Source organism: Penicillium paradoxum, assembly GCF_028828445.1.
Source record: "Penicillium paradoxum strain IBT 22861 chromosome Unknown utg000005l_segment0_segment0, whole genome shotgun sequence".
Taxonomy (NCBI): Eukaryota; Fungi; Ascomycota; class Eurotiomycetes; order Eurotiales; family Aspergillaceae; genus Penicillium; species Penicillium paradoxum.
In genome coordinates, this window is record NW_026643183.1 from 110,892 (window position 1) to 134,398 (window position 23,507).

General features: G+C 47.8%; 10 protein-coding genes across 10 annotated transcripts; 4 read left to right on the plus strand and 6 right to left on the minus strand.

The window, feature by feature from the left end:
* Nucleotides 1–3,421: 3,421 nt before the first annotated feature.
* Nucleotides 3,422–4,128, plus strand: N7457_005083 (GNAT family N-acetyltransferase; the record flags this gene model as incomplete). Its single annotated transcript, XM_057176128.1, is given in 2 exon segments — nt 3,422–3,901; nt 3,919–4,128. The coding sequence occupies 2 exon segments, from the start codon at nt 3,422–3,424 to the stop codon at nt 4,126–4,128; spliced, it is 690 nt and encodes a 229-aa protein (XP_057030430.1).
* Nucleotides 4,129–4,652: 524 nt separating this feature from the next.
* On the minus strand, nt 4,653–5,686 carry N7457_005084 (FYVE zinc finger domain-containing protein; the record flags this gene model as incomplete). Its single annotated transcript, XM_057176129.1, has 2 exons — nt 4,653–5,039; nt 5,261–5,686. The coding sequence occupies 2 exons, from the start codon at nt 5,684–5,686 to the stop codon at nt 4,653–4,655; spliced, it is 813 nt and encodes a 270-aa protein (XP_057030431.1).
* Nucleotides 5,687–7,514: 1,828 nt separating this feature from the next.
* On the plus strand, nt 7,515–8,558 carry N7457_005085 (2-hydroxyacid dehydrogenase; the record flags this gene model as incomplete). The annotated part of the gene is made up of 1 exon (XM_057176130.1): nt 7,515–8,558. One exon carries the CDS (start codon nt 7,515–7,517, stop codon nt 8,556–8,558), a length of 1,044 nt encoding a protein of 347 aa, XP_057030432.1.
* A 934-nt stretch (nt 8,559–9,492) lies between these two features.
* N7457_005086 (mRNA splicing protein PRP18) lies at nt 9,493–10,647 on the minus strand (the record flags this gene model as incomplete). The annotated part of the gene is made up of 2 exons (XM_057176131.1): nt 9,493–9,685; nt 9,740–10,647. The coding sequence occupies 2 exons, from the start codon at nt 10,645–10,647 to the stop codon at nt 9,493–9,495; spliced, it is 1,101 nt and encodes a 366-aa protein (XP_057030433.1).
* Nucleotides 10,648–10,990: 343 nt separating this feature from the next.
* On the plus strand, nt 10,991–11,821 carry N7457_005087 (SAP18 family protein; the record flags this gene model as incomplete). Its single annotated transcript, XM_057176132.1, has 1 exon — nt 10,991–11,821. The coding sequence occupies one exon, from the start codon at nt 10,991–10,993 to the stop codon at nt 11,819–11,821; it is 831 nt and encodes a 276-aa protein (XP_057030434.1).
* Nucleotides 11,822–12,332: 511 nt separating this feature from the next.
* N7457_005088 (uncharacterized protein) lies at nt 12,333–12,856 on the minus strand (the record flags this gene model as incomplete). The annotated part of the gene is made up of 4 exons (XM_057176133.1): nt 12,333–12,386; nt 12,463–12,578; nt 12,746–12,781; nt 12,838–12,856. 4 exons carry the CDS (start codon nt 12,854–12,856, stop codon nt 12,333–12,335), a joined length of 225 nt encoding a protein of 74 aa, XP_057030435.1.
* Nucleotides 12,857–13,285: 429 nt separating this feature from the next.
* Nucleotides 13,286–14,198, minus strand: N7457_005089 (glutathione S-transferase; the record flags this gene model as incomplete). The annotated part of the gene is made up of 3 exons (XM_057176134.1): nt 13,286–13,641; nt 13,725–14,110; nt 14,158–14,198. 3 exons carry the CDS (start codon nt 14,196–14,198, stop codon nt 13,286–13,288), a joined length of 783 nt encoding a protein of 260 aa, XP_057030436.1.
* A 3,714-nt stretch (nt 14,199–17,912) lies between these two features.
* On the minus strand, nt 17,913–19,638 carry N7457_005090 (uncharacterized protein; the record flags this gene model as incomplete). Its single annotated transcript, XM_057176135.1, has 2 exons — nt 17,913–19,489; nt 19,614–19,638. The coding sequence occupies 2 exons, from the start codon at nt 19,636–19,638 to the stop codon at nt 17,913–17,915; spliced, it is 1,602 nt and encodes a 533-aa protein (XP_057030437.1).
* A 664-nt stretch (nt 19,639–20,302) lies between these two features.
* On the plus strand, nt 20,303–21,120 carry N7457_005091 (ADP-ribosylation factor family protein; the record flags this gene model as incomplete). Its single annotated transcript, XM_057176136.1, has 2 exons — nt 20,303–20,351; nt 20,408–21,120. 2 exons carry the CDS (start codon nt 20,303–20,305, stop codon nt 21,118–21,120), a joined length of 762 nt encoding a protein of 253 aa, XP_057030438.1.
* A 461-nt stretch (nt 21,121–21,581) lies between these two features.
* N7457_005092 (phosphatidylinositol N-acetylglucosaminyltransferase subunit A/GPI3) lies at nt 21,582–23,245 on the minus strand (the record flags this gene model as incomplete). The annotated part of the gene is made up of 5 exons (XM_057176137.1): nt 21,582–22,569; nt 22,615–23,003; nt 23,056–23,090; nt 23,140–23,171; nt 23,229–23,245. 5 exons carry the CDS (start codon nt 23,243–23,245, stop codon nt 21,582–21,584), a joined length of 1,461 nt encoding a protein of 486 aa, XP_057030439.1.
* Between the last annotated feature and the right edge of the window lie 262 nt (nt 23,246–23,507).

The following is a 23,507-nucleotide window of genomic DNA, read 5'->3' on the forward strand; positions in this document are numbered from 1 at the left end:
TCGTCGAGGATAGCTCTAGTACGTTCTTATACTATTCGTATTATTCTTTCGACTTTACTATTTTACCCGTATACGTATAGTGCTAAGAAATATAGACGGGTATTAGTATCCTTAGCCTATTTTTATAGGCGGAAGTTATTAAACTCTCCTCCGTAATCTAATTAGAAGGCTCCGATCTCTAGTCTATTAGGCGGTAGTATTTTACTTCCTACTACTAGTAGCGGGGGGAGATCGGGGGTTATAAAGATTTTAATTATTATTTCCCTTTCGGCGGAATATAGTTTTACTACTTTAATTATAAGGTCTAGGACGAAGTCTTTATACGAGGTAAACTATATTTCTCCCTATCCGTCGAAGTTATCGATACTAATTATCTAGTATTAGTAGCTATCTCCCTAACCTCTAGATATTTTGCCCCTACCCCCTAGATCGAGGTATATAAGATCTCCTATTTTACTAGATCTATATAAAACTAGGGTTCTACGGGGTACGAGCTAAGCCTTTCTAATTTAGTAGTAGCTATAAAGTCTTTTAGGGGTAGGTAGGCCTATAATATTAATACCTTCTATAATTTTTACCGTTTCCTATAGGGGTTTAATCCCTATATAGTATAGTCTATAGTACTAGGTATCGATATTAACCCTATCCTTTTTAAGCTTAGTAGGTAGCTCGCTAAGAGAAGTCGAGGTAATCTCTAAAGACTATTATTTTAAGCCACTAGACGAGTTTATCTTCTATATCTTTATTACTCTACGGGTAGCGAGTATTTCTACCTTTTCTACCTAAGAAAAGGGTCCCTTTTTCGGCGGAATAACGCCTTTCACTAGTTAGCTAGGTAAACTTATAGCGTTTTCTAATTTTTACGTGCTTAGGCCCCCTAGCTAGGGGTAGGGGTCTCTTAGGATAACCTCTATATTATTAACCTAAGAAATTAGGTATCCGTAGGTAGTTTTTTCGGCGGAAATAGGAGTATTAGCCTAAGTTTTTAGGTATCCGACGCCTCCTACTTCCTATACTATCGTTAAAACTAACGTTTCTAGATCTAGGGTCTAATATCGGTATACGTAGCGAATATTTAGTATCTAATTTTTACCCTTTTATAGTCCTTTTACGAGAATACTACTATCTAGTTTCCGGAAAATAACCTTATCTCCGTATATCGCTATAATCCTATAGTTAGCGAGCCTAGGCTACGAGATAAGGTTACTACGGAGTTTAGGGAGATATATAGTCCTAGTGAGAATAAGATCTCTCCCTTACTTAGTCCCGTTATCGACTATAATCTTAACGTCCCCGATTATACCTTAGACTAGCTAGTTTATTAGGGCTATTTTAATCGTAGTAGTTAATAGTTTTATAGTGCTTAGTATAAAATAGTCTAGCGAGCTAATTATATATTTATCGTAGGCTATATCGTAGATCTAGTTATTAATCGAGATACTAGTTAAGAAGTTTTATACCTTATAACTATATTCGATCTATATAATTAGGGTTTCTATAGTCTATTTAGGTGCTAAATTAGGGTTTTTTAGCTAGTATTTCTTAGCGGGGTACCTCTTTTTTTTATAGAAGGTATATACTAATCCTAGGGGTCCTTATTATATACGTAGTCCTTATAGTTTTATAGGTTTATTAGTTTCTATAGATAAGGTCCTTATAGCTACCTTTTTACTAGCGGTAAGGTTATCTTCTTCTCTTTATAGTTCGCTATATAGGCGATTAAAGAGGTATTAGTCTAGCTAGTTAGTTAATCTATTAACTATTTTATCGTAGTTAAGCTTCTACGGGTGCTATTCTAGGCTATCTAGGTATACTATAAGTTCTATATATTTTTCGAGTTCGTCTATTTCTTATAGCTTAATTAGTAGACTCTCGATCGGGGGATATATAATAGTCTTATTAGTCTATATAGTCTTAAATACCTTAATTAGGGTTCTAATATTATAGACGCGGGATACGTATAGTACTTTTATTATAATAGCGCCTTATTCGGCGGTAAAAATATCCTTTATATTGTATTAATTTTATAATTCCTACTAGATACGCTCGGGTTTTAGAGGGCTCGGCGGTATAATATTTTTCGCTAAGTCTAGATATATAGTATTTAGGATAGTAAGCTAGGCTACTCCCTTCTATATATTTAGTATATAGTACTTCTTATACGAAGGGGGTAATAATCCTATCTTACCGTCGATAACTTATTTAAGAAAGTTTTAGTTTAGCACTTACTATATATTAGCGGCCTAGGTACGGTAATTATTTAATCCTATAAGTTTTAGTCCTTTATATTCTTCTTTTCTTTTAAATATTTTTCTAAGGTCCTTAGTAAAACTAAGGTATCGAAGGGCGTTTTCTTCCTCTTCTCGGGTATTATTCTTTAGGGTAGCGTAGCGGTTACGTAGTAAGAATATAGAGCTATCTCGATTAAATCGGTTTAGGTTATTAATCTATATTAATAGGACTTATATATTAGTCTCGATAGACTCGGAGACTTTAGCGGGGGGTCTACCCGCTACGAGCTACCTAGTTAATCCTTAGGGCTACTAGGTATAGAGATACTCGGTCGACTCGAGTTCTCTAGCTAGTTAATCCGTAGGGTTTAGACGTTATAGGCCCTAGCCGGGGTCTATATTTCTAGTACTAGCGGGAGCTATAGAACTATTATTTCCTCCTTCGTTATCGCTACCCTCGCCTAAGGCGCTACTATAGTTATTATCGGACCCTAATTCGTCTAGTCGGTCGGCGTCGGAGTCGGAGGGTTCGTAGGGTATATAGGGTATACTAAGTGCACTAGATACCCCCCTATCTCGCTAGGACCGTCGGGTGATAGGGGTTATAATAAAATTAATAAAAAAATAGGTAGATCTACGAGAGATCGAGAGGTATAGGTATAAAAAGTAAGGTATAAAATAAGAGGTGAGATATATATAAGAAGGAGAGAGAGATCCTAGGGTAAGGACCTATATATATAGGTCTAGGCAAAGATTAGATAAAAAGGTATATAGGGGTAAGTAAATATTTGCTAGTAAATATAGTAAATGGACTATACTACGTAATTTAGGTATTCCGGCTATTAGAGATAGCCGGGCTTATAACCTATTGAAGATATAGAGGTATGATATAGCATGTAGGGTTCAATAATAGGTTCAAATGATACTAGGAATAGGATCTCTTATAGAAGTATTGAATTGTCTAAAGATCTGGATAATATCTGCCTTTTCCTACTATTTATACCCCTTTGTGTGCCGAGGATCGGAGTCCTCAATTTGGCCCCTAAAGGTGAGCTTTTCGGCAGAAAAGACAAAAAGGGCGTAGCGTTGATAATCCAGCGGATGAGAGAATCCTGCCTTAGGCATAGTTCTCAACACACGGGAATTACCTTCAAAGTCTCTTGGCCCTCAATATCCTTCGCTCAATTACAATGGCACCAGCCTATACATTCAGCACCTCAATACAAGCCCCCCCAGGACCCAGCGCAAAGTTGGTACTCCCATCCCAAGACGCCAACTCCGATACGAACCCCACTATCTTCAACGATGCAATGATAATCCGCAAGCACGTCTTCATCGACGAGCAACAATGCAATGCAGACGCTGAGATCGACAGCGACGATGCTCGCAGCTGGCACTGGGTGCTATACGAAACCTCCACCGCGAGTTCCACGCCCGTGGGGGTGATTCGCCTCGTTCCCCCACCGCAGGCGCCACATGCCCACCTCACGGAACCATCAATGGTAGACGCACAAGCACCTCCCCAATACGACTGGATGCATGAGCCCTGTATCAAACTGACTCGGGTGGCGATAATACCGGCCTTCCGCGGTCTCGGGCTTGGGCGACGATTAGTGGAGACAGCGCTAGAGTGGGCGGCTGTGCATGCATCGGAAATAGGCGAGGCCGCGGTACAGATCGCTACTAGGGGGCGTCACCTGTCACTCCGTTACCATGGCAGGGGTTGGTTCTTGTACATGCTCAGGTGGATGTGGAGGGGATGTATGCTGGCCTTGGGTTTGAAACCGATAAGTCGCTGGGTCGGTGGGACGAGGAGGGAATTGACCATGTGGGTATGTTCCGCCGCGTCGTTCTGGTTGAAGAGGAATCTGCAGTGACACGAGCAGCCCAAGATTGATACAAAAGCTACGACGGACGATGGAAATTCTACTGAACACCAAGATAGAAAATAAAAAGCGCAAGGTTCAATATCAATGGACTCAAACTAGATCGAATCAGATCGAACTAGATATCAGCTGGAAAAAAAGCTGCAAGACTATCGTATTCCCTCAAGGTGGATCAGGAACAAGATAAAGAATAAAAATCAAATGAGATCGCCGCTCAACGAAACGCGACGGGGTATCCTGATCAACGCAAAGCAAAAAGAAAAAAAAAGCAAGCAACCGGGTCTCTTAAGGACCAGAGAAAAACCGTCTAGACATAGTGCGAAGGCACCGCAGAAAACAAAGAAACAAAGCCCAGGGCACAGAGCCCGTGAAAACTCCAGAGCCATGATCGCCAGTAGAGGAAGGGAAAAAGAAAACCAGGTCACGCGTGGACATGACTCAAGAATCAAGAAGATTATGAAGGTAAGATCAAGTGAGACGCCAAGCTGCAGCAGTCCTGCTGGCCACAGGAACCCGAAGAAACAGGGCCATGCAATTAAAAGGTGCTCCAGTTCCAGTCGCGAGGAACAGAGGCAGCAACCTCACCAGTCTGGCCTTGAGACTCGGAATTTTCGTCGGCATTCATGCCCTCGGAATCGGGGACCGAGACTCCAACCTGCTGGGCGTCGATGGTGTTCTGGATCTTGTTCAGACGGTCGGAACGGTTCTCTTCCCAGCGCTGATGGGCGCTCCAGCACAAATCGCAGGCACGGGAAGGAAGACCATCGGGGTGGAAGCGAGCGTCCTGGTCAAGCGGAACGAGGTGAGGAGTGTGGGAGGCGCAGAAGACATGACCACAGTGACGGCAGTGGTGGCGACGCAGGAAGATACCGAAGGAGGAGCGACAAGTCGGGGAATCGCAGTTGGAGGAGGCAGAGTCGGCCTAAGGGGTTCAGGTTAGCCGCTGTGTCATGTATCAAGTGACCAATGCCGGTCAAGGGAAGTGTGGCTCGAATGCGGGAGGGTTGAGGCGGTGGATTGCAGCACGATAACGAGGAATGACGCGTTCACACGCGACAATTGCTTTTGCAACCACACGGGAACGGAATCCAATGCCGACAAAGGTGTCGATGGAAGAAGAGGATGGTTTATGTAGATACTCACTTTCCAGTGTTCACGGGTGGGAGGGCCCGTCACAGCACCCAGCTGCTCATTCTTCATCCACTCATGCTGGGCGACCTGGCTGATCTCGCTGGACTGACTCTCCATTGTCGAGCGACGACTGATGGGTTCGGAGGTATCCTCGTTCAAGCTGTCGAGCGAGCCATGCACGCTACGAGGCGGAGTAATGGGAGACGACTTCTGGGGTCGCTTAGTTGGTCGCAGAGCTGCTGGGACGTAAAGAGGGCCCTTGAGGGGACGCAGCTGGCGCGACTGCAAAGGCAGTTGGTGCAGTGTGGCGGTGGTCATGCGAGGGGAGGTAGGGGAATTGTTGGAAGGCGTGTTAGAGGCCGAGTTGGATGGGGACGGCTGACCATAAACCGAGATCTGGTTGGCAGCCGTAGTCGAGGTCATCACATGAGTCGCCATGATGACAAAAAGATAACTGAGAGGAGAGAGGAAAGAGAGGAGAGTAATGAAGGGAGATGGAAGAATAATAGGATAATAAAGTCGGGATCAAGTTGAGTTTCGGATTGAGCTCAGCGGCGAAATGGGCATCTCCCAAAACACCGAGGGGCAAAAAAGGAGCGGTAATTCAATTATCGGCGATCAGAGGCGTCAAGGCCGTTCAGCCGGGGAAGAGAAGGGAAAAAAAGGTCGGCTGTAAGTGGCCGAAAGCAGTGGAGACGGGAACGTTGGAGCTACCTGTAGGTGGATGGAGTGGAGGGAACGGGTGAACAGTGAGACAGGTTGGGGAGAAGGAGAAGAAGAGAGGAAGAGGTTGACAAAAGGAGCCAAGCAGCAAGAACGGAATTAGTGAAGATCTTGTCAACAGTAAAAGGAGGTGAAGACAGGATTGCACATCACATTGCGACAGTGATTCTGGTTACGGAGTCCAGGTCTGCGACCTGGAGTACGGAGTACTTTCGGGTACTTCGTGGCGAGTACTACCACGCCGCAGGGGCCAAGTAGCGCTAAGTACTCCTGGCCCGTGACCTGGAGTACATTTCCATACGAAGTACTTCATCGATCTGTACGTACTTTTGTTTTGTTTTTCCTTTTTGTTTTTTCGTAAATTGCGTTCTTCTCTCGCACAGACAATTCCTATGAAATCATAATCTGGACTATCTCGACTTTCTTTTGACCGCCGTTTGGAAACGTAACTAGGATTTAGACCGGATGCTATGAAGACATGAGGCGGATTTCCCTTTGCGGTCTCTCTCCTCTCTCCACTCTCCACCCGCTCCGCAACGGGTCTGCAGTGCAGTTCCGACTATAATTCTGTTTGCAATCGATACTTGGATGTACGACATAGAAATAACCTACCGTACATGTACGCGAAAATCGGATAGAATCATGTTGTCCCTCTCCGGAGTACGGAGTCGATAGATCTGATAGTTCTGATTACAAATGCGTAGAAGTGCCTTTGCCTCCAACACCTTGCATCGCGCACTCTGCAAAAAGGAAGGTGCAACGGACCTCAGGTCGCTCCCGAGGTCCTTCCTCGGGAAATCCTGCTAGCGCACGGTAGCAGCCAATCAGACGGCGTGTGGCGTCTCTCTCTTATCATCGAGCGCTGATTGGTGTGGTTGGATCTCCGATGTTCCTATTGGTCGGTTCTAGTCGCCCATGGCGGACGCGTCGGAGCCCCGCGGAAGCTCTTTATTTCCGAGATCCCATTTTTGAGGCCATTCGAAGAGTCTCAATTAGGAATGAGCAACAGAGTCTCCTCCGAACACCTATCATAAAAGCGACCTATTATTCTCTACGGAGTACGGAGTACATCTATGTATGGTGTGTAGGAGTACGGAGTACCGGAGTACTCCGGACTTATGGACCTACATGAATGTTGTACATCTCCTCTGTACTCTGGAGGACGGAGCACTCCCTACAACATAATATGTTGTACTCCGTACTCCGTACATGGATCTGTTCAAATCCCGATTCCAAGATCTCAGGATCGGTGGAAGATCTACGGAGTAACAATCCCTTGGAATGCGGGAGGTTACAGTCGATTGGACATCTGGGGATATGTACCACATCCCCCCGGACATGGCATGCTCTGTCCGGAGTACGGAGTGCTCCGTCCTCCATACGGTGTCTGGGTATTCGACGAAAATAGCTGCGTGCAGATGTCATACGAGGGGGGGAAACCACATGTCGTCATGACTTTGCAATAGACCCGAAATGCACCGTCATCTAGCTATCGAGAGGTGTACCGTAGTTCAAAAAAAAAGCAAAACGCAAACCTACAATCATGAAGCTGGCGGTTTTTAGCGCGAAATCCTACGATCGCACCTATTTGGATCAGGTACTGGAGCGGAAGTTTCCACAGCTATGCACCATCGACTACCATGCCTTTGCGCTGTCCGAGGAAACCGTGTCACTAGCCCAGAATTGTGATGCCGTATGCGTCTTCGTCAATGACACCCTGGACGAGCGCGTGCTGAGGGCTCTCCATACTTACGGGATTCGCGCCATCCTCCTCCGCTGTGCGGGATTCAACCATGTCCATCTGGCAACGGCCGAAGAGCTGGGCCTCTTTGTGGCGAATGTCCCCGCATACTCCCCCGAGGCCGTGGCGGAGTTCGCTGTCGCCCTGATACAAACCCTGAACCGCAAGACCCACCGCGCATATAATCGTGTACGGGAGGGCAATTTCAACATCGAGGGTCTCTTGGGGAATACTCTGCATGGCAAGACCGTAGGCATTGTCGGCGTGGGCCGTATCGGCCTGGCAGCCGCGCGCATCTTCCATGGCTTCGGATGCCGACTACTTGCGCACGACCCATTTGCCGGCGAGGAGATTCGTCAGTATGGGACGCTCGTCGACCTGGATACCTTGCTGCAGGAGAGCCATATTGTTAGTCTGCACTGCCCTCTCACGGAGAGCACGAAGCATCTTATCAATGAGGAGACGCTAGCGCGCATTCGACCGGGCTCAATGCTGGTCAATACCTCACGCGGTGGACTCATCGACAGTACGGCGGTCATCCAAGCGCTGAAGACAAAACAACTGGGGGGACTGGCGTTGGATGTCTATGAAGCTGAAGGCGAGCTTTTCTATAACGATCACTCGGGCGAGATCATTGAGGACGATGTCCTGATGCGCCTAATGTCTTTCCATAATGTCTTGATCTGTGGTCACCAGGGTTTCTTTACCCGCGAGGCACTTGAGGAAATTGCCGAGGTCACCCTCGGGAATTTATCTGACTTGGTGTCGGCACGTCCATGCAAGAACTCCCTGGTCACGGAGGGACATCAACTTGCCCGCCGTGACACGGAGCCAGTGAGGCTTTAAAGGAGGCCTGTGGAGCCCACTTGGACATGGGCCATTTGTCGATACTTGATTCAGATACATAATCGAACACTTTCCAACAAAGTTTCATCGATATTTAAGTAGTAGGTAAACTTTTATCAAGTTATATTTCAAGTACGCAACGAACGAGTGCCCTGGGATTGATACAGGCTCCCCGAATAGGCTGTCATGGAGAAAACTTACACTTACTTCTTGGTCTATCTTCTCCATGATATCGAAATAATCAGAGACAACTTAAGGGTTAGATGAGCTTTAAGTTCTTTGGAGGCTTACATACCACTCTCCTCTATAGCAGGATCAAATACCAGCACCCTCAAAAAGATCAGGCTGAGAGCGTCGCAGAAGCAGTCGTCCAGCATCATGATTTATATAACAAGGGTCAAATCATCTTTCTAGGCCAACTGCTTCAGCTAGCAACTATCCTTGATAAGTCCACAGTCATTGGAGTCGTGATTTTCGACAATTGCTTCAAGACTCACGAAGATATAAGATCGGCTAAATCGTTGGCAAAGCAGACAATACTGGCTCCCATGTGAGCTTGGTTCGTCCTTCCACTATTGCAGATGTTTCTACGCATTTTCCTCGTTTGAGATGGAGTGAATGCTTCGCTAGCGCCATTCATGAAGAGAATTGGCTTAAGCCTTGGGGCATACACAACTACACTGGATGAGGGAGAGTTTGCTACGAAGATCCTGGGTACAACTCTCATGGCACCCTATGAATGATTCCCTTGCCAAGATTAGTACAGGTGTTGCTGAAGCTGAATCGCAGGGAATACCGCGTTATTAGGGTCTCTGATATGTTGCAGAAGTCCAGTTAAATTGGTCACGAGATTTGGAATTGAATACCGCGGACTTTTTACTGAACACATCTTCCATTTTGAAACGCTATGGGTATATTTCGGGTCCTCAACACATTAGCCCATGATCTGCAATTGATCCTCCGGTGGCCAGCGAACCTGTGCAAAGCTCAAGCAGCGCTTGATGCTTTGCAGGTATTTGCGAGTAATCTCATCGCTCAGAATATGTGCTTGTTGGTCACTCTGGTGTAATTTCTCTCGTGCAGATCGCTCGTGAATACCAACCATGGTCACACCAATGGGCCACGCTCTAAAGAGACGTTAGTATCATTTTCAATATAATAGTGCAGTCCGATCAACCTACGCTTTACCAATGCTCACTCGTAGATAAGCATCATTGGCGTCAACATATCGCCGCTGTTGTGCTTTGTGGACGATCTCAACAATAGGTTCCAGCAGGCCATCCTCTAGCTCGGACTTTTCGAAGAGGCGGAACAGCGGTGTCATGTTTTCGCGTGACTGAGTCATGGCGCTGAAAGCCTGCCTTCCCTGGAAACTTTCTCGCACTGAGACATCACGCTTTGCCAGTGCCGTTTCCCATTCAGACAAAACCATGTTGAAGTAAGACCCCAACTGTCGGAAAAGGAACAGGCGATTCTCCTTATCTTTTGGAATCTTTGCTGGAATGATCATCTGTCCACCAGACACAGGCTCCAAGGTGGTGGGAATAGGCCCGTCAGTGATCTTTTGTTTGGGAACCGCAGCCCGTTGAACTAAACGACGGTATCGTCGAAGGCGTGCTCGATAGTCCTCCCCAAACAACTGTATTGGGGCATTCATTTCCCGTAGTTTTGTGATTAGCTCCTGCTCCTCGATGTCTTCCTCCTCATCCCCATCGGCGGAGGTATTTTCAGGCAGCTCAGGCAGTCCGAGCCTCTGTCGCCGTTCCCGTTCTTTGGCCTTTTCTTCCGCCTCTCTCTTCGCCTTGGACTCCTCCGCTAGCCGTCGCTTCTTTTCCTCGCGATCTCGGTTTCGCTCCGCTTCCTCGTCATCAAGTTTGCGTTTATTCGCCATGCGTTCGTCACGTTCGCGTGATAACTGCGCTTGTTCTTCATTATAAGCTTCAATGCGGGCAGCTTCGACATCGCCTCGTCGCATATATTTCTTTGTGGGCACTGTCGGGGAGCCTTTTGCAGTTTTTTTGGTTGGCTTGGAGGCTTCGCTACCCTTGGCTTTGGAAATCTCCTTGGACATCAATGCGGCGAAGTCCATGGTGGCAGGGAGACACAGCACGCTGTTGAAATGATGCGACTGTAGCTGAAATAAAAAGAGGCGAGGAAATGAACAGGTTAAAGGTGCGTCACGGGGAAGATAAGGTGTGGAGATGACGGAGGAAAATAATGTTCGGCTTTGCACGTCAGAACCCGCGACCTTCGACGCCGCGTTGGGGTTCATCTCTAGTCAACTCCCCTCAACCACCATACTCCGAGTATCTACCTCCAAGAACTTTTATCGGAGCTTTAACTTCTTGTTGGGACTCATCTCGTTTTTCATTTCCTTCTGTTTTCTGTCCATTCTTGCTCTGTGAGCTGTAACTGTCAGCCTCCCATCCAACATGGCCGCTCCGTCGCGAGAAGGCCCCAAGCCCTCGATCAACCGCCAAACCACTGCACCCTTTCACCTAAAACTCTTTTATCGTGTCAATACCTTCAATCCTTTATCCGACTACAGCCTCCCCGTGCCGCCTCGCCGTGGAGGACCAGTCAGCGGACCAAACTCCATCCGTCCAACATCGCCTGTCGCAAGTGCAGCACCGCTCCCACAACATCTGGAAATCTACACATGGCAATCATGTACACTACGCGAGCTCTCGCAGCTCCTTACTTCTGCGCTTCCGACATTACTTCCTGATCCGCCTGTTGGCACCCGCCTTTGCTTCCGACTAATTTATCCCGACGCGCGCGGTGCCGCAATGGGTGGTCTCGATGCGCGTGGCCGATACTTGAGTAGAGATCTAGGCAGTGTTGTTGTTGGACCGAGGGATAGTCCGTTGCGCACAGATGACGATGAAGATAAACAGGAGGCACGACCTCGCCCGGGCTCGCTCCGCTTCCAAGGCTCCGAGGCCGACAGACCCCTACAGGATGTCCGATTCATCGTCGGAGACTACATTGAATGCGCAATTCTGGCACCGCTCGAAGATGGTTCCGTTGCACCGCCACTGAACGGCGCTTCGGGTCCGATCATGGGACCCAGAGGTGGAGGTGGAGGCGGCATGCGCGCGTTCCGGGACAATGGTTATCCTCGTGGGCCTGGACGGGGTGGTCCTCGTGGAGCAGGTGGTGATCGTGGACCTCCCCATATGCCCCGAGGAGATTGGCACCGTGGAGAGCGATTGCCTGATGGTGGACGAGGCGGAAGTCGTCACGGATGGACACCGTATTGAAGAACCCAAGGATCATCCAAAGTCAAAAGCGAGTCTATCAAGGGGCAATTAATACCCATGTCAAGCCATTGTATCATTATCAGGTTTAGCACGAATGGAATCATCAGAATCTACATCCAGTACCTGGGACAAGGGGTTTGTCAAGCGATAAGCTGGCATAAGATGGCGGAATTTTTGGAATATTTCGTGCGAGACACTCCCGGGTTATACATTTAAGCTCTGCGGGTGTTCTTGGTGCATTTCCAAGTTCCCTCCCAGAGCGCAAGGTCGTGAACGAAAGCAACAAAATAAAAAAATCCATGCGGTATATGCTTGTAATAAAGTACACGGCCCAGGCGAGGGCATCGGCACAAAAAATCAAAAAAAAAAACAGTTATCGAGTCAAATCCCCTTGCCACATGATCATTTCCAACCTCCGTGTGTAATTCTTCATGTAGCGCCGTATCAGTCACCACTCGGCACAAACCTGATAAAAGGGCGGGGATTTGATTTTGAACCAGTCGCTGAGTGTTTACCACTCGGAGATTGTATCTCCTCTGCGCTTGCCACGGAGATCGAACTTGCCCTGCGTCATGTTAGCGCGTGTTCCGCCGCGAGATTAGACCTCGGTTGCAATCCGACCACAATCGGCAATTTCATACATCGTAATTGTAGGCAAAATAGCCCAGAACACCGGGGATCAGGCCCATGTAGACAAATGAGATCACGGCATGGCGCGGGGTCCAGCGCCAGTACTTGTAACGGTTGGCATTGAGTTCTATGGGAGAGCCGTTAGCAAATCTTCTCTCGAAGCAGATATGTCGTAGCACGAAGTAATGGTCTGAAGAAATTGCGACCAAAAGCTAGCTGCATTCTAGGCCAGGATAATGCGCGAGTTTCATCGGCAATCCTGTATCGGGGGAGACGAAGTTGAGGGCCATGTACCGTAATATTTCTGGAAGGCCGGATCAAGGATCAGGGCTGGACAATGAGTTAGCAATCTAATTTGCTGCAATTGTAGCACTCTCAAAACTTACACTTGCTAGGACCAGCCATTTTTGTGGAGAGCTTTGAAGCGTGGACACAGAATGGGCGATGCTCGCAAGCGTTCGGGACTGAAGTTGGAGGTCACATGATGACTCAGCTGACGTAATCAGGTTTGGGTTCCAAGTGGACTGGGCAGTTCTACGAAGCTGTATAGGTATGGTCTACAGAATTGCTCAATATTGTACTCCAAACAGACTATGATTTTCTTATGACTTTTTTCTTTTCCCTGTTTTCAAAGTAGTGACATTGTTGATCTCTGTTGTTGACCTGGGTACTCCGTACTGTACAGGGGACTCCGCAAGGCTACATGTATCCGAGATCATCCGCCAATCCAATGTCGTCCATATCTCAGCGACGCAATGGGGTATAAACCACCTTGAAGGACTTGATGACCATACTTTATTAGCCACAATCCATCTCTGGTTCACGGCACAGCCTTTACATAGAAGCTGAGAACTTCCCCTCAATCTCCTCAATCTTCTTCACGGCACGCTGGTACCCCTCACTGCTCTCGAGTCGGTTAGCGTACTCTACAAGAAGAGGGTACTTGTTTCTGTTCTCTTGATCTTTCAGCGTTCGCATGGTCACAGCAATTACTGGGAAACTGAGGAGAATATCGGCAACTGTCAGTTCCTTGCCGCAAATGTATTGACCACTGTCGGGAGATGTGCGAAGCTGTTCCTCAAGGAAGGCGAGGTTGCCCTCGACGTTGCGAGTGAGGAATTGGTTCTCAACTTGCGAGGCCACAAGGTTGGTAATAGGTCGAACAAAGAATGGGGGAGCATTCCGAATGGCTGTCGGCAATGTCAACGGTGCTGGGGCCATCGTCTCCATACGAGACTATACAGGGGGACGCTCGGGACCAAGAGTGACTTACAGTCATTTACTAAAGTCATCACCAGGAAGGGCATGAGACTGCCTTCCACGTAATGCATGAAGTAGCGATAACGCATCCACTCCTCGGTCTCTCCGCCCACTTTGCCCTCGGCGCCGGGCGTGTATCGTTGCGGTACCAGCGTCGGCCGCGCGCTGCTGAAGTGGTCGCAAAGATATTCCGCGATAGCACCAGACTCCGCCAGCACCAACGGTTTGGTGGCACCCGGTGCTTGAATGGTAATCACGGGCGACTTGCCCAGCGGGTGGATCTCCTTCAACTCGGCTGGAGCGAGCTTGTCAGGGCGACGCTTGAAGGTTTTGAGCTCATATTTCAGCTGCAGCTCTTCCAAAAGCCAGAGTATCCGATGACTTCGAGATTTCTCAAGCCTAGGTAGTAGGTTAGTACAATTCTGAAGAAACTAGCTGAGACTTACCAGAAGAGAGTAATCTTGCAACCTTGGTTGTTATCAGCCATGATAGGTGCAGGCAAATCGTGTGTCCGGGGGATTTATACGGAGTAGGAAAGACGGGTGTATATGTATATTTTGCCTAGGTAGAGTGGACGCCCGCACGTGGATGATGTCAACATGGCCCGGGGCTTCCCAAAGGGGAAAAGGGGCCGAGATTTGCAGATCTCGATCTCGTTCATGATCTGAGATTCTACCATTTTCTCGAGCCCCTCCACTGCAGCTGTTGCTTTGATGGCTCTTTGCTCTCCTGTCTTGCTCCTTGCAGCTATTTAAATCAAGAGGAGATATGTGTGTATCTCGGGCGATGCTTCTATTTCTTCCAGGGAAATTTATACTCTCACAAGGGTCTCGGTCTCAATTTGCTCTTCGTAGTCCATTTTATGGGACGAGGGCCACCTGCACATAGGTGCTTACATTATTTATGGATAGCAAGCGTATGTACCTCATATTTACATGTGTCCATAATTCACATCTCTGCATAGATTATCTTCACTCTCACAATGTCGCGCCATGACAGTTTTAAGGTAGGGATATCTTGAATACATATTTATACTAGTCAGCACGTCTCTCTGATTTTGTTATATTGGTATTACTTCTAGTCCAGGGTTGTGATATACATGTTATTATCAAATATGTCGAAAACTGAGGTTCTCACCTACTACTCCGTACACACTTACAGGACCTGTCCAAGTTGCGCGTAGTACAAACAACCTTAAATCCCCCATATATCTATCTATCACTAACGTCAGCATTCTATACGTTGCAGTCTACGAAAGGGCTGTTTTATATCGGAGATCGATCGTGTGTGTTACGGGGTATGATTCCGGGTGATGCTAGTCACCCTTGCAGCAGATGGAAACCCACGTTTGGTTTAAATCTGTTGACCGATAATATATCGGCGGTCGGAGGCGAGTAATGGAACAAATTAAGGGCCATTTTGTTAAGAGTGATGCAAAGTGATAGTGAAGTGACGGGAACAGGTGACCTCGAGTGTCAGCCATTATATATAATCCAGCGTATCAAGAGAGCAATTGTTGGATTTAAACGTGTATATCTTCCTGCCCGAAAAAAGAGTTAGCATTCGCTCTTGTGATTAGCCAATATGCAACATTCCTAGAGCTGCCAAGCTAGCCCTCCTCTGTGCCTACACGAAGTTGAGGGATCAGTGATAATGAGGAAATGCAAGTATTAGATATCTATGCATGTGGTTTTCCCCTAAGTATCTATGACAGGGCTGTCCTCCCACCCAATTAGCCCCTGTGGCGCAATTGGATAGCGCATGCGACTTCTACCATCCTGGTTGTTCATCGCAAGGCTGCGGGTTCGACCCCCGCCAGGGGTTTTCTCTTTTTGTCCTTTTCATTTCCGTTTCATTTCCGTTTCATTTCCGTTTCATGTTTCTTTTTCTTTTTTCCTATTTTCTCTCCTTTCTAGTATCAAATTTATTTTCTTTTTGTCCACCACGCCAGCAGGGCCGTTAAAAAGCTTGTTAGATCTAGTAAACCCTACTCCACATAGGTACCTACATGTTTCCTATCATTATAAAATAATGCACGGATAGTGGTCGGTAATCATCAAAGAAGAGCATTCGAGAACATTTTCAATCCCTATTACCATTTAAGATGCCGATTCATACCGACAGGCGAAGGGGTATGGTATACTAGACAGGGTCCACGACCTAGAGTCCTAGACATGCCTATAGTGCAACTACCACCGATATCGTAAGACCGAGGGGGACTTAGTTTCCTTACACACGCAAATGTGAATGCGTAGGGAGTTATTCAAGGGCGCTACTAGACCTCTTATCTTTTTGGGACACGTTCCTACTCCAAGCAAAGCTCCAAGGTCCGATCCGCTCCTAATATTATTTACTATATTTGCGCATTTTCATATTGAACCTACATACATTGCAAGGAGCATATGTGTAACTGCAGAAGAGATTGAGTTGAGGGATCCATCTTAATAGGATTCTCTCGCTATATGCCAATCAATACCCAAATGCGATGAACTAATATATATCCCCGAGAACCAAAAGACACTTAGAACACCTCGCCAGCAGATCGACGAATTGCTGCAGTACCTAGTCCCACCAGGTTTGCCGAGGAATGGGATGTGAGATGCATCCACAAACTCTGTTCTCATACTAGTCCCCATCGTTGTTCTTTTAACCACACTCTTTTGGACGAACAAGAGAATAGCAGAATCTTGATTGCGACAAAGGTAAGTATTGAGTACATCTTTCCACGTTGCATAGGTGCAAGGACTGCGAAGAGTCTGATAACTGTGCGGCTTCAGGGCTGCAAGGGAACTCTCAATTTGAGCGGCATCACAATCGTGGTAAAAGGTTTCCTGGGGATTGGCAGGATTGATTTTCAATTTATCGTCGCTGACCATGAACCAAGGCAAATCATTGCCACCGAAGGCACCAATGAGCGAATCTCCTTGATAACGAAAGCGCACAAAAGAAGAGATGGGCGACACCCCCGGGCAGACCATTCTGTTGGCGTGTCTTGAGATCTAGCCTCTCGGTTGCCTCGTTTGCAGGTAAAAAGCCGTAAGAGTGGACAACCAAGACGGCATTCTGCCCGGAATCTGCCGTACCTTCGATTTGTATGAAGATGTACAAAGAGAAAAGGAGCCAAATTACTCTAATGACAGCGCCAAGGCACTTCCATCGGGAACTAAAGAAGGGGGCTAAGAGGGGAAGACCGTTCGACCGTTAAGACCAATCCAGTTTGCGTTACTCCGTAGTGAATATGGAGAAGACTCCATTAAGCAAGGGAGCCAAGAGGAAACAGTGGCAAATGGCGGAGAACGGGAGGATGATTTTAATTTGGTTCTTATCTGAGTATAATTAGAATGGAGTCAACCGTGAAATAGTTCGGTAGATCAGCGTGTCGGAGTATAAGGAGTATGTAACTATATAGCACGGAGGACATAGTCTACTTCATACGAACAAGGATATATGCGCTTGGGCTGCGAACTACTGTATTGTGTAAAAAGCGGTTTATGATTAGGCTTGTACTCTGTACTCTGTACTCCGTATTCCGAGTTCATTCCTTCCATCAATTGTTCATTGGATGTTGTCGGTGGCGGAGATTGCAATGATCGTACAGGTAGAGCACTCTGAATGTGTTTTTTTCATGAGCCAATCACCCAACATGTTGTACCTTTCTCCTACCCAAAGATACATCATATTATTTCCTTCCTCCATACGGAGTAGATAATTATGTGTTCTACTTAGATACCTACAACATAGGTAGAGCTCACAGAGCAAGCAATAGGAATCAGACGTTCCCCGTTCCGCGCACTTCAGAGGACCAAGGCCCAGGACATGTAACGACCAACAAAATACAAACCCACGAGGCAGCCCATTTGAATAACGAGATGAGAAGTTCACAGCCAGTTAAGCCCCACATTTCACCACATATTGCGCTTTCTCCGGATGAGACGATCCAAGTAACTTCTTTGCGAATACCGATCAGGTTATCCACTGAAGACCTGCAGTGGCCTCGGGAACGGAAAGAAGTCAATCTAAGGTTCGGGATCTTCCACCGAGTCCGCCTTTCCCCCTCGGGACTAGCATATATCTCTTCTCTCGAAATCCGATCCCGAGAAAGGAGGGCTACGGGTACAGAATGCATCAATATATGTCTCACATTATGTCTAGAATTTTACATTTAGGTTCGTGCTATACATGCATGTCGTCACCAAGAGCCTCATCGTGTCAGATCATTCCACATGCGAGAGAGCGCCTTCCACCAACCGCGTACAGCAGGTTGATCAGTGACTGTTGAAATTTTGCTGAAAGTGTCCTCGCGGGTCAAGTCTGAGACATCGCAGTTCGGGTATATAAGATGACCATCCATGCCGTTCATCACAGAAAGTGAAGAGCCATGCAGTTTGGCAGAAGACACAAAACTACCGCAGACACTGCGGCTGTCCCGTTCGCTGGTTATCAGATGTCCGGCGGTGTAGACACAACCGCCGAATGAAAACCTGACAAGAGAATCTCCAGTCAGGCTACCAATGATGAAAACTCCAGGGGCGACCTCGAGGTCTTCGATTGCTTTCGCACGGAGAGTCTGGCCGGTGACCGCCAGATTCTCTTGATTGCCGTGCCCCAACACTTCACAGCGGAGCTCGGGATCAAGGTAATCCAGCGTGCCTCGTCGGCCAGCAGCGTAAACGAGACCACCGACAGGCCTCGAGAAGATTGTTCCATCCTGGCGGCGGAATGTGACCGTGGCTAAATCGCCGTGGACTTCCACAGATTTTATTTCAACGTTAGAGTGGCCCTCGTAAAGGCCCTCCCAATCCCGACTTTCAAGGAATGGTGTTGAAGTTGCGCGTCGGTATTTTGGCCGCCGATCTTTACTTGCAGCTTCGGCTGCAAGTACGGCCCGTTTCATTAGACGATAGACACCGGCATACTCAGGATATGCTTGCTGATGGCAGGCCCGAAGAGGCGAAGGACGGTCGTTCGGGGACCACTTATATATGTGCAAAATCCGTTGGTCGGGGGAGGCAGAAATGATGGAATCGGCCGCGGAGAAGCCGGATCCAACGACTAGTAAGGGAACATTAGGCGTAGGTTTGGTCGAAAGTAACGGGCGTAACATTGGCTCTGGTGGAAGGGTTTCGGAAAAGATCCCGCTTGCCAAGACCAGGCGTTTGCAGTGAAGATCATGGGAACGAACATAAAAGCCGTTTGCGGTACGAGTGATGCCCTTCACTTCTTCCCCGCACCGAAAGGAATCATTGATACGAGCAGCCTCCGGATAAGCACAGAAGTAATTGGCAATCTCACGCCGCGTAGGCCTCGTGTATGATGGTAAATCTTTGCCCGTGGTCTTCTTGTGGTGGTTGGCAAAGGAATAACCTGGCAAGGACAACATTGCCGCATAGCTCAACGTCTGGATATCCCAGCTAGCACCCAGGGGGTCTTCTGTCCATTGACCTCCAGGGTTCGTGGGTTTTCCAAAAACAAGATGAGACACAGCCTTCTCAGGCTGAGAGCGCCACTCAATATTTGAGATACTACCCGGCTCGTCGACATCAACACTTGGCCGTACAAGTGTGTCTAACAAGACGTTCACCGGAAGGGCCTGAGTCGAATATGATAGACGTGAGGCGTTAAAGTGCGCCGTAAGAGACTCGACATCGGCATTCAAGATCTCCGGTACTGCTCTTAATTTGGCGTCCAATAAATGATCGGGATGCGGAGGATCGGATGAGTAGAAAGGAATATGGCCATGAAGGATGTATGAAAGAATCATGGCCGATGGCCCATTACCTGAAGAAGGTGATTCATCAGTTGCAAATTCCCAGGGAGTTCTGATGGCGCGGGGTAGCAGGTGGGACTTCATCAGAGCCCACAATTTCGGATAGGCCCAACATAGACTTCAAGTTAAACATACCGACGATGACGGTATCAATCTCCATTGAGGGCATATCTCAAACCAGTGATTTAGCGTGGAGCATATTGGTAGACATGCGACAAGATAGAAAAAAAAGATCGGGAGGTCCACCGATCAGAGCAGGACGAAGTCCTTGTCACACTGTCTTCTTGCCTGAAGTCGACAAGGCCATTGGGAAATACGACATCCGAGGAAGTTGAGAAGCAAGACGAGGGGAAACTTCGTATGGGCAAGGTTTCCGCCGATCAATAATCAGGCTGACAAACCTTGGGAATCGGATGTGGGGATAGTCGCCATTCTCCATTCGCCGAAAATGGACGATTACGGTGACTTGAGAGAGTGATTCCCAAAGGATATCTTGTCGGGGAAAGCATGCCATGAGGGCGAACTTCATCACTGCATCATATAGTACAGAAATGTCAGATGTTGCACAACCAAGACAGGAACACGACATGGACGACAGTTGACACGATCTCGCTGAGATCGAAACCCATGATCCCCCACAAACCCTAAGCCCTACTTCCCGGAAATGGATGAGGCTGGAACGCGGGTGATGAGGTTCAACCTGGGAACGTCACAAGAGGTCTTGGCTACGATGTCACGATTCCCATGTTTTGATACCATTTCCACCTAATTGCATTAATTGCATCAATTGCGCTTGGCCTTGAGCTCCCCTAGGGATCGCGATCATGTATCACCTGGCCAAGTCGCTGTACTTAGCCGCCACAAGCAAAGAAGGTATGGCTGCTTTAGTCGGTCGCATCCTGCTCAGTACTGATGATGCAGCCCCACAGAGTATTCCGTTATTCTGCTTGGATTAGATAATGCCGGCAAAACAACTCTCCTCTCCCAAATCAAGGCGCTCTACCAGCCTCGTCCTGAGGGTGCCCCAGCACCCAACCCCGGAAAAACCGTCCCCACTGTCGGCCAGAATGTCGCAACGATAGCCTTGCATGACATGAACTTGAAGATTTGGGATGTGGGGGGTCAGATCTCAATGCGCGGTCTTTGGCAGAGCTACTATACCAGCTGCCACGCCATCATATTTGTGGTTGACAGTGCCGACGTGGGTCAAGACCCTGACATCACACGACTTGTTCGGCGCACAAGCTCGGTGGCAGGCCCAGTACGCAACAGCACGCGAGGGAGTGCAAGCACAGAGGCATTCTCAGAACAAAATGTCGGAATCAACGCAGCCAGCAGTGAGTTCGGGCGATTAGACGAGTGCCGTCAAGTCCTTGAGTCGGTTCTACAAAATGCAGATGTGGCTGGTGTTCCTATCTTGGTCCTCGCAAACAAACAGGATCGCGAAGATTGCGTGGAAGTGGTTCGCATCAAGGAAGGGCTTGTCCGAAAGGTTTTTGAAGGAGAGACAGGAAGCGGCGTCCGCGATAGCCGCGTGCTGCCGGTCAGCGCGCTGCTTGGGTCTGGGGTTCAGGCGGCTGTTGAATGGGTACAAAGTCGTGTTAAATGGAACAAAGAAGGCCGACCTCCAGTGATGCGTTAATTTGGACCTAAGGCTGCCAAGCATTCTCGTACATGACGTTGAGCGCAGCATATATGCATCAAAATGCATAATGGCGTTTGTTAATGATAATTACATTTCTGGTAATATACCAACGAAGTACCTATATTGAATATCGTATCGGATTGAGCATCAGCTCCAGAATCAACACATAGTCAGAACAGTGTAAAGAACCTGTTCGATATACAGCTGTTGTCATGCTTGATGAATCAAATGATTGCAAGTACAAGTTTATGTCAAAATTTCGATTTCGCTTAATAGACATTAGCACAAGATATTATAGATTAATGGTAAGTACATGTATGTACAAGTTGAATAGGTATACAAGAAAGTGCTCAAGTGGGGTGATGGATCGAGGGTATGGGGCATCCACAGTAGATAAAAAGAAGAAGGAGGAGGAGGCAAGGTCTTGATCGGAAGACATTCAAAGACCCATCTTCTTCTCATCCAGAACTTCGGGTAGTGTCATGAAGTTTACTGGCGGGTTGTTTTTTTGGCCAACTTCGTGCGATATCAATGTTGGCTCGGGGGAACCACATCTCAAGGAAGACATAGATCAGGAAGTCAATCACGACACAGAGGCAAAACAGCTTGCCAGCCCAGACACCACAGCCGTAGTAACGTTTGAGACGGTCAATGAGTGCAAAGCTGCGAACGCGATCTCCGCTCGCTTCCCAGCCCTGGCCTGGGTAGTAACCATAGAATTCCTCCGGGCTGATATCACCAATGATGCCTTCGTAGACGCGCTCAGTGCGAGCGGCCACGTCCCGCCATGAATACATCATTTTAACCTGGTCATGAAATCGGTCCGTTCGGACCTTGTTCGACCGCAATGCTGCAATCGCCTTGCTGGTTGCAAGCACAATATCGTCCTCCTCTGGCTTGGCGAATGTAGTCATATGCTGGGGTAGCACTTCGGGTATGCCTCCGACTCGGGTACAGACCACGTACAGACCACAACTAGCAGCTTCAACAATAACCGTCCCAAATGCTTCTGTGAGACTTGGATGAAGGTAGATATCACCTCGCACCATGACATCTCGGACTTCCTCATGTCGGACCGAACCTAGAAGCTCAACCTTATCTTGAAGCACGTTGCGTTCCAGCATTTGCTCCAGGTCGATTGCTTTGGGTCCAGATCCTGCGATGATGAAACGAGTGTTGGGATTGGAGGCAAGGATCCGCGGGATAGATGCGATGAGGAGATCGGTCCCCTTATTGTAGAAAAGTCGAGATATCACCACAATTGTTATTGGATCATCGGGACCAATTTGCCTCGGAGACATTGGAGCATCGGTGGGTGAGCTTGGAGGTTGATCAGATGCACGGGTGTTATGTGACAAAGGACAGAAATTCTCCGCTACCACAGCGTTTGGGATAACCGAGACCATCAATGGGTCCAATGAAGCTCGAAGTACTGTATTTTCCTTGCTGCAAGCTGTTAGTTGGGCCAATGTACATGTGTGAGAGACCTACCAAGTGTGACTAACACAAATTGCATGGTCAACATCACTCAAAGTAAACTTGAGCAACTTGTTGGTGAGAATTGATGCTGCATCGGCGAATCCGAAGAGGGAATGATCCGTAAAGACGGTTCGCAGACCCATGGTGCGCGCGTGAAGGATAGCTTCTCCGCAGAAACTACTCAGACTAGCATGGCCATGGACAATGTCAATCTCCTCCCGGATGACAATATTGCGGAATATGGGGAAGAAGGAGAAGACGGTAGGGAATGTTGTTTCGCGGTAGATGACGAAGAAGGGAACGTGGAAGATCTTCAATCCATTCGTGAGGTAACGCACCCCAGTGCGCCCCTTATACGCATGGGTGATCACAATAACTTTGTGACCTCGATCGATGAGTTTCTGAGACGCAATTAGGACGAGCGAAGGTCGAGGGACAAAGCGATATGCTTACGGACGACAGTTGATATATGTGACTTTCAATTCCACCTAGACAATCAGCAACTGCAAGAGCAGCACAGAAGAGACAATAGCGTACCTGACTGAGGGAAAAAGAAGTCACTGACCATACTAGATCCGCAGAGTTGTTAGCAAGTAACTACAACTAGTAGATTGAGCAACACTAACGCGATGTTATACGGCATCGTGGCTGTGATTCTCGGTATGAGAACTCCGAGATGTCAGATTTGCCCTTCGTGTCAACCTCCTTTCCATGGCTAACAGATCTGCTGTTGAGAACACCAGTCCATTCGAGCCAACATACGCAGGAGATACTTGGACACCCGTGGGTCTCTGGAAGCTGTCCCGATAAGAAGGGGCGGTGACCTAGGCGGTGACGCTATTTTATGTTCTGTCGGCATAAAAGATTCAGAGAAAAGGAATTTGATTTCCGCGAGGCATCCAGCG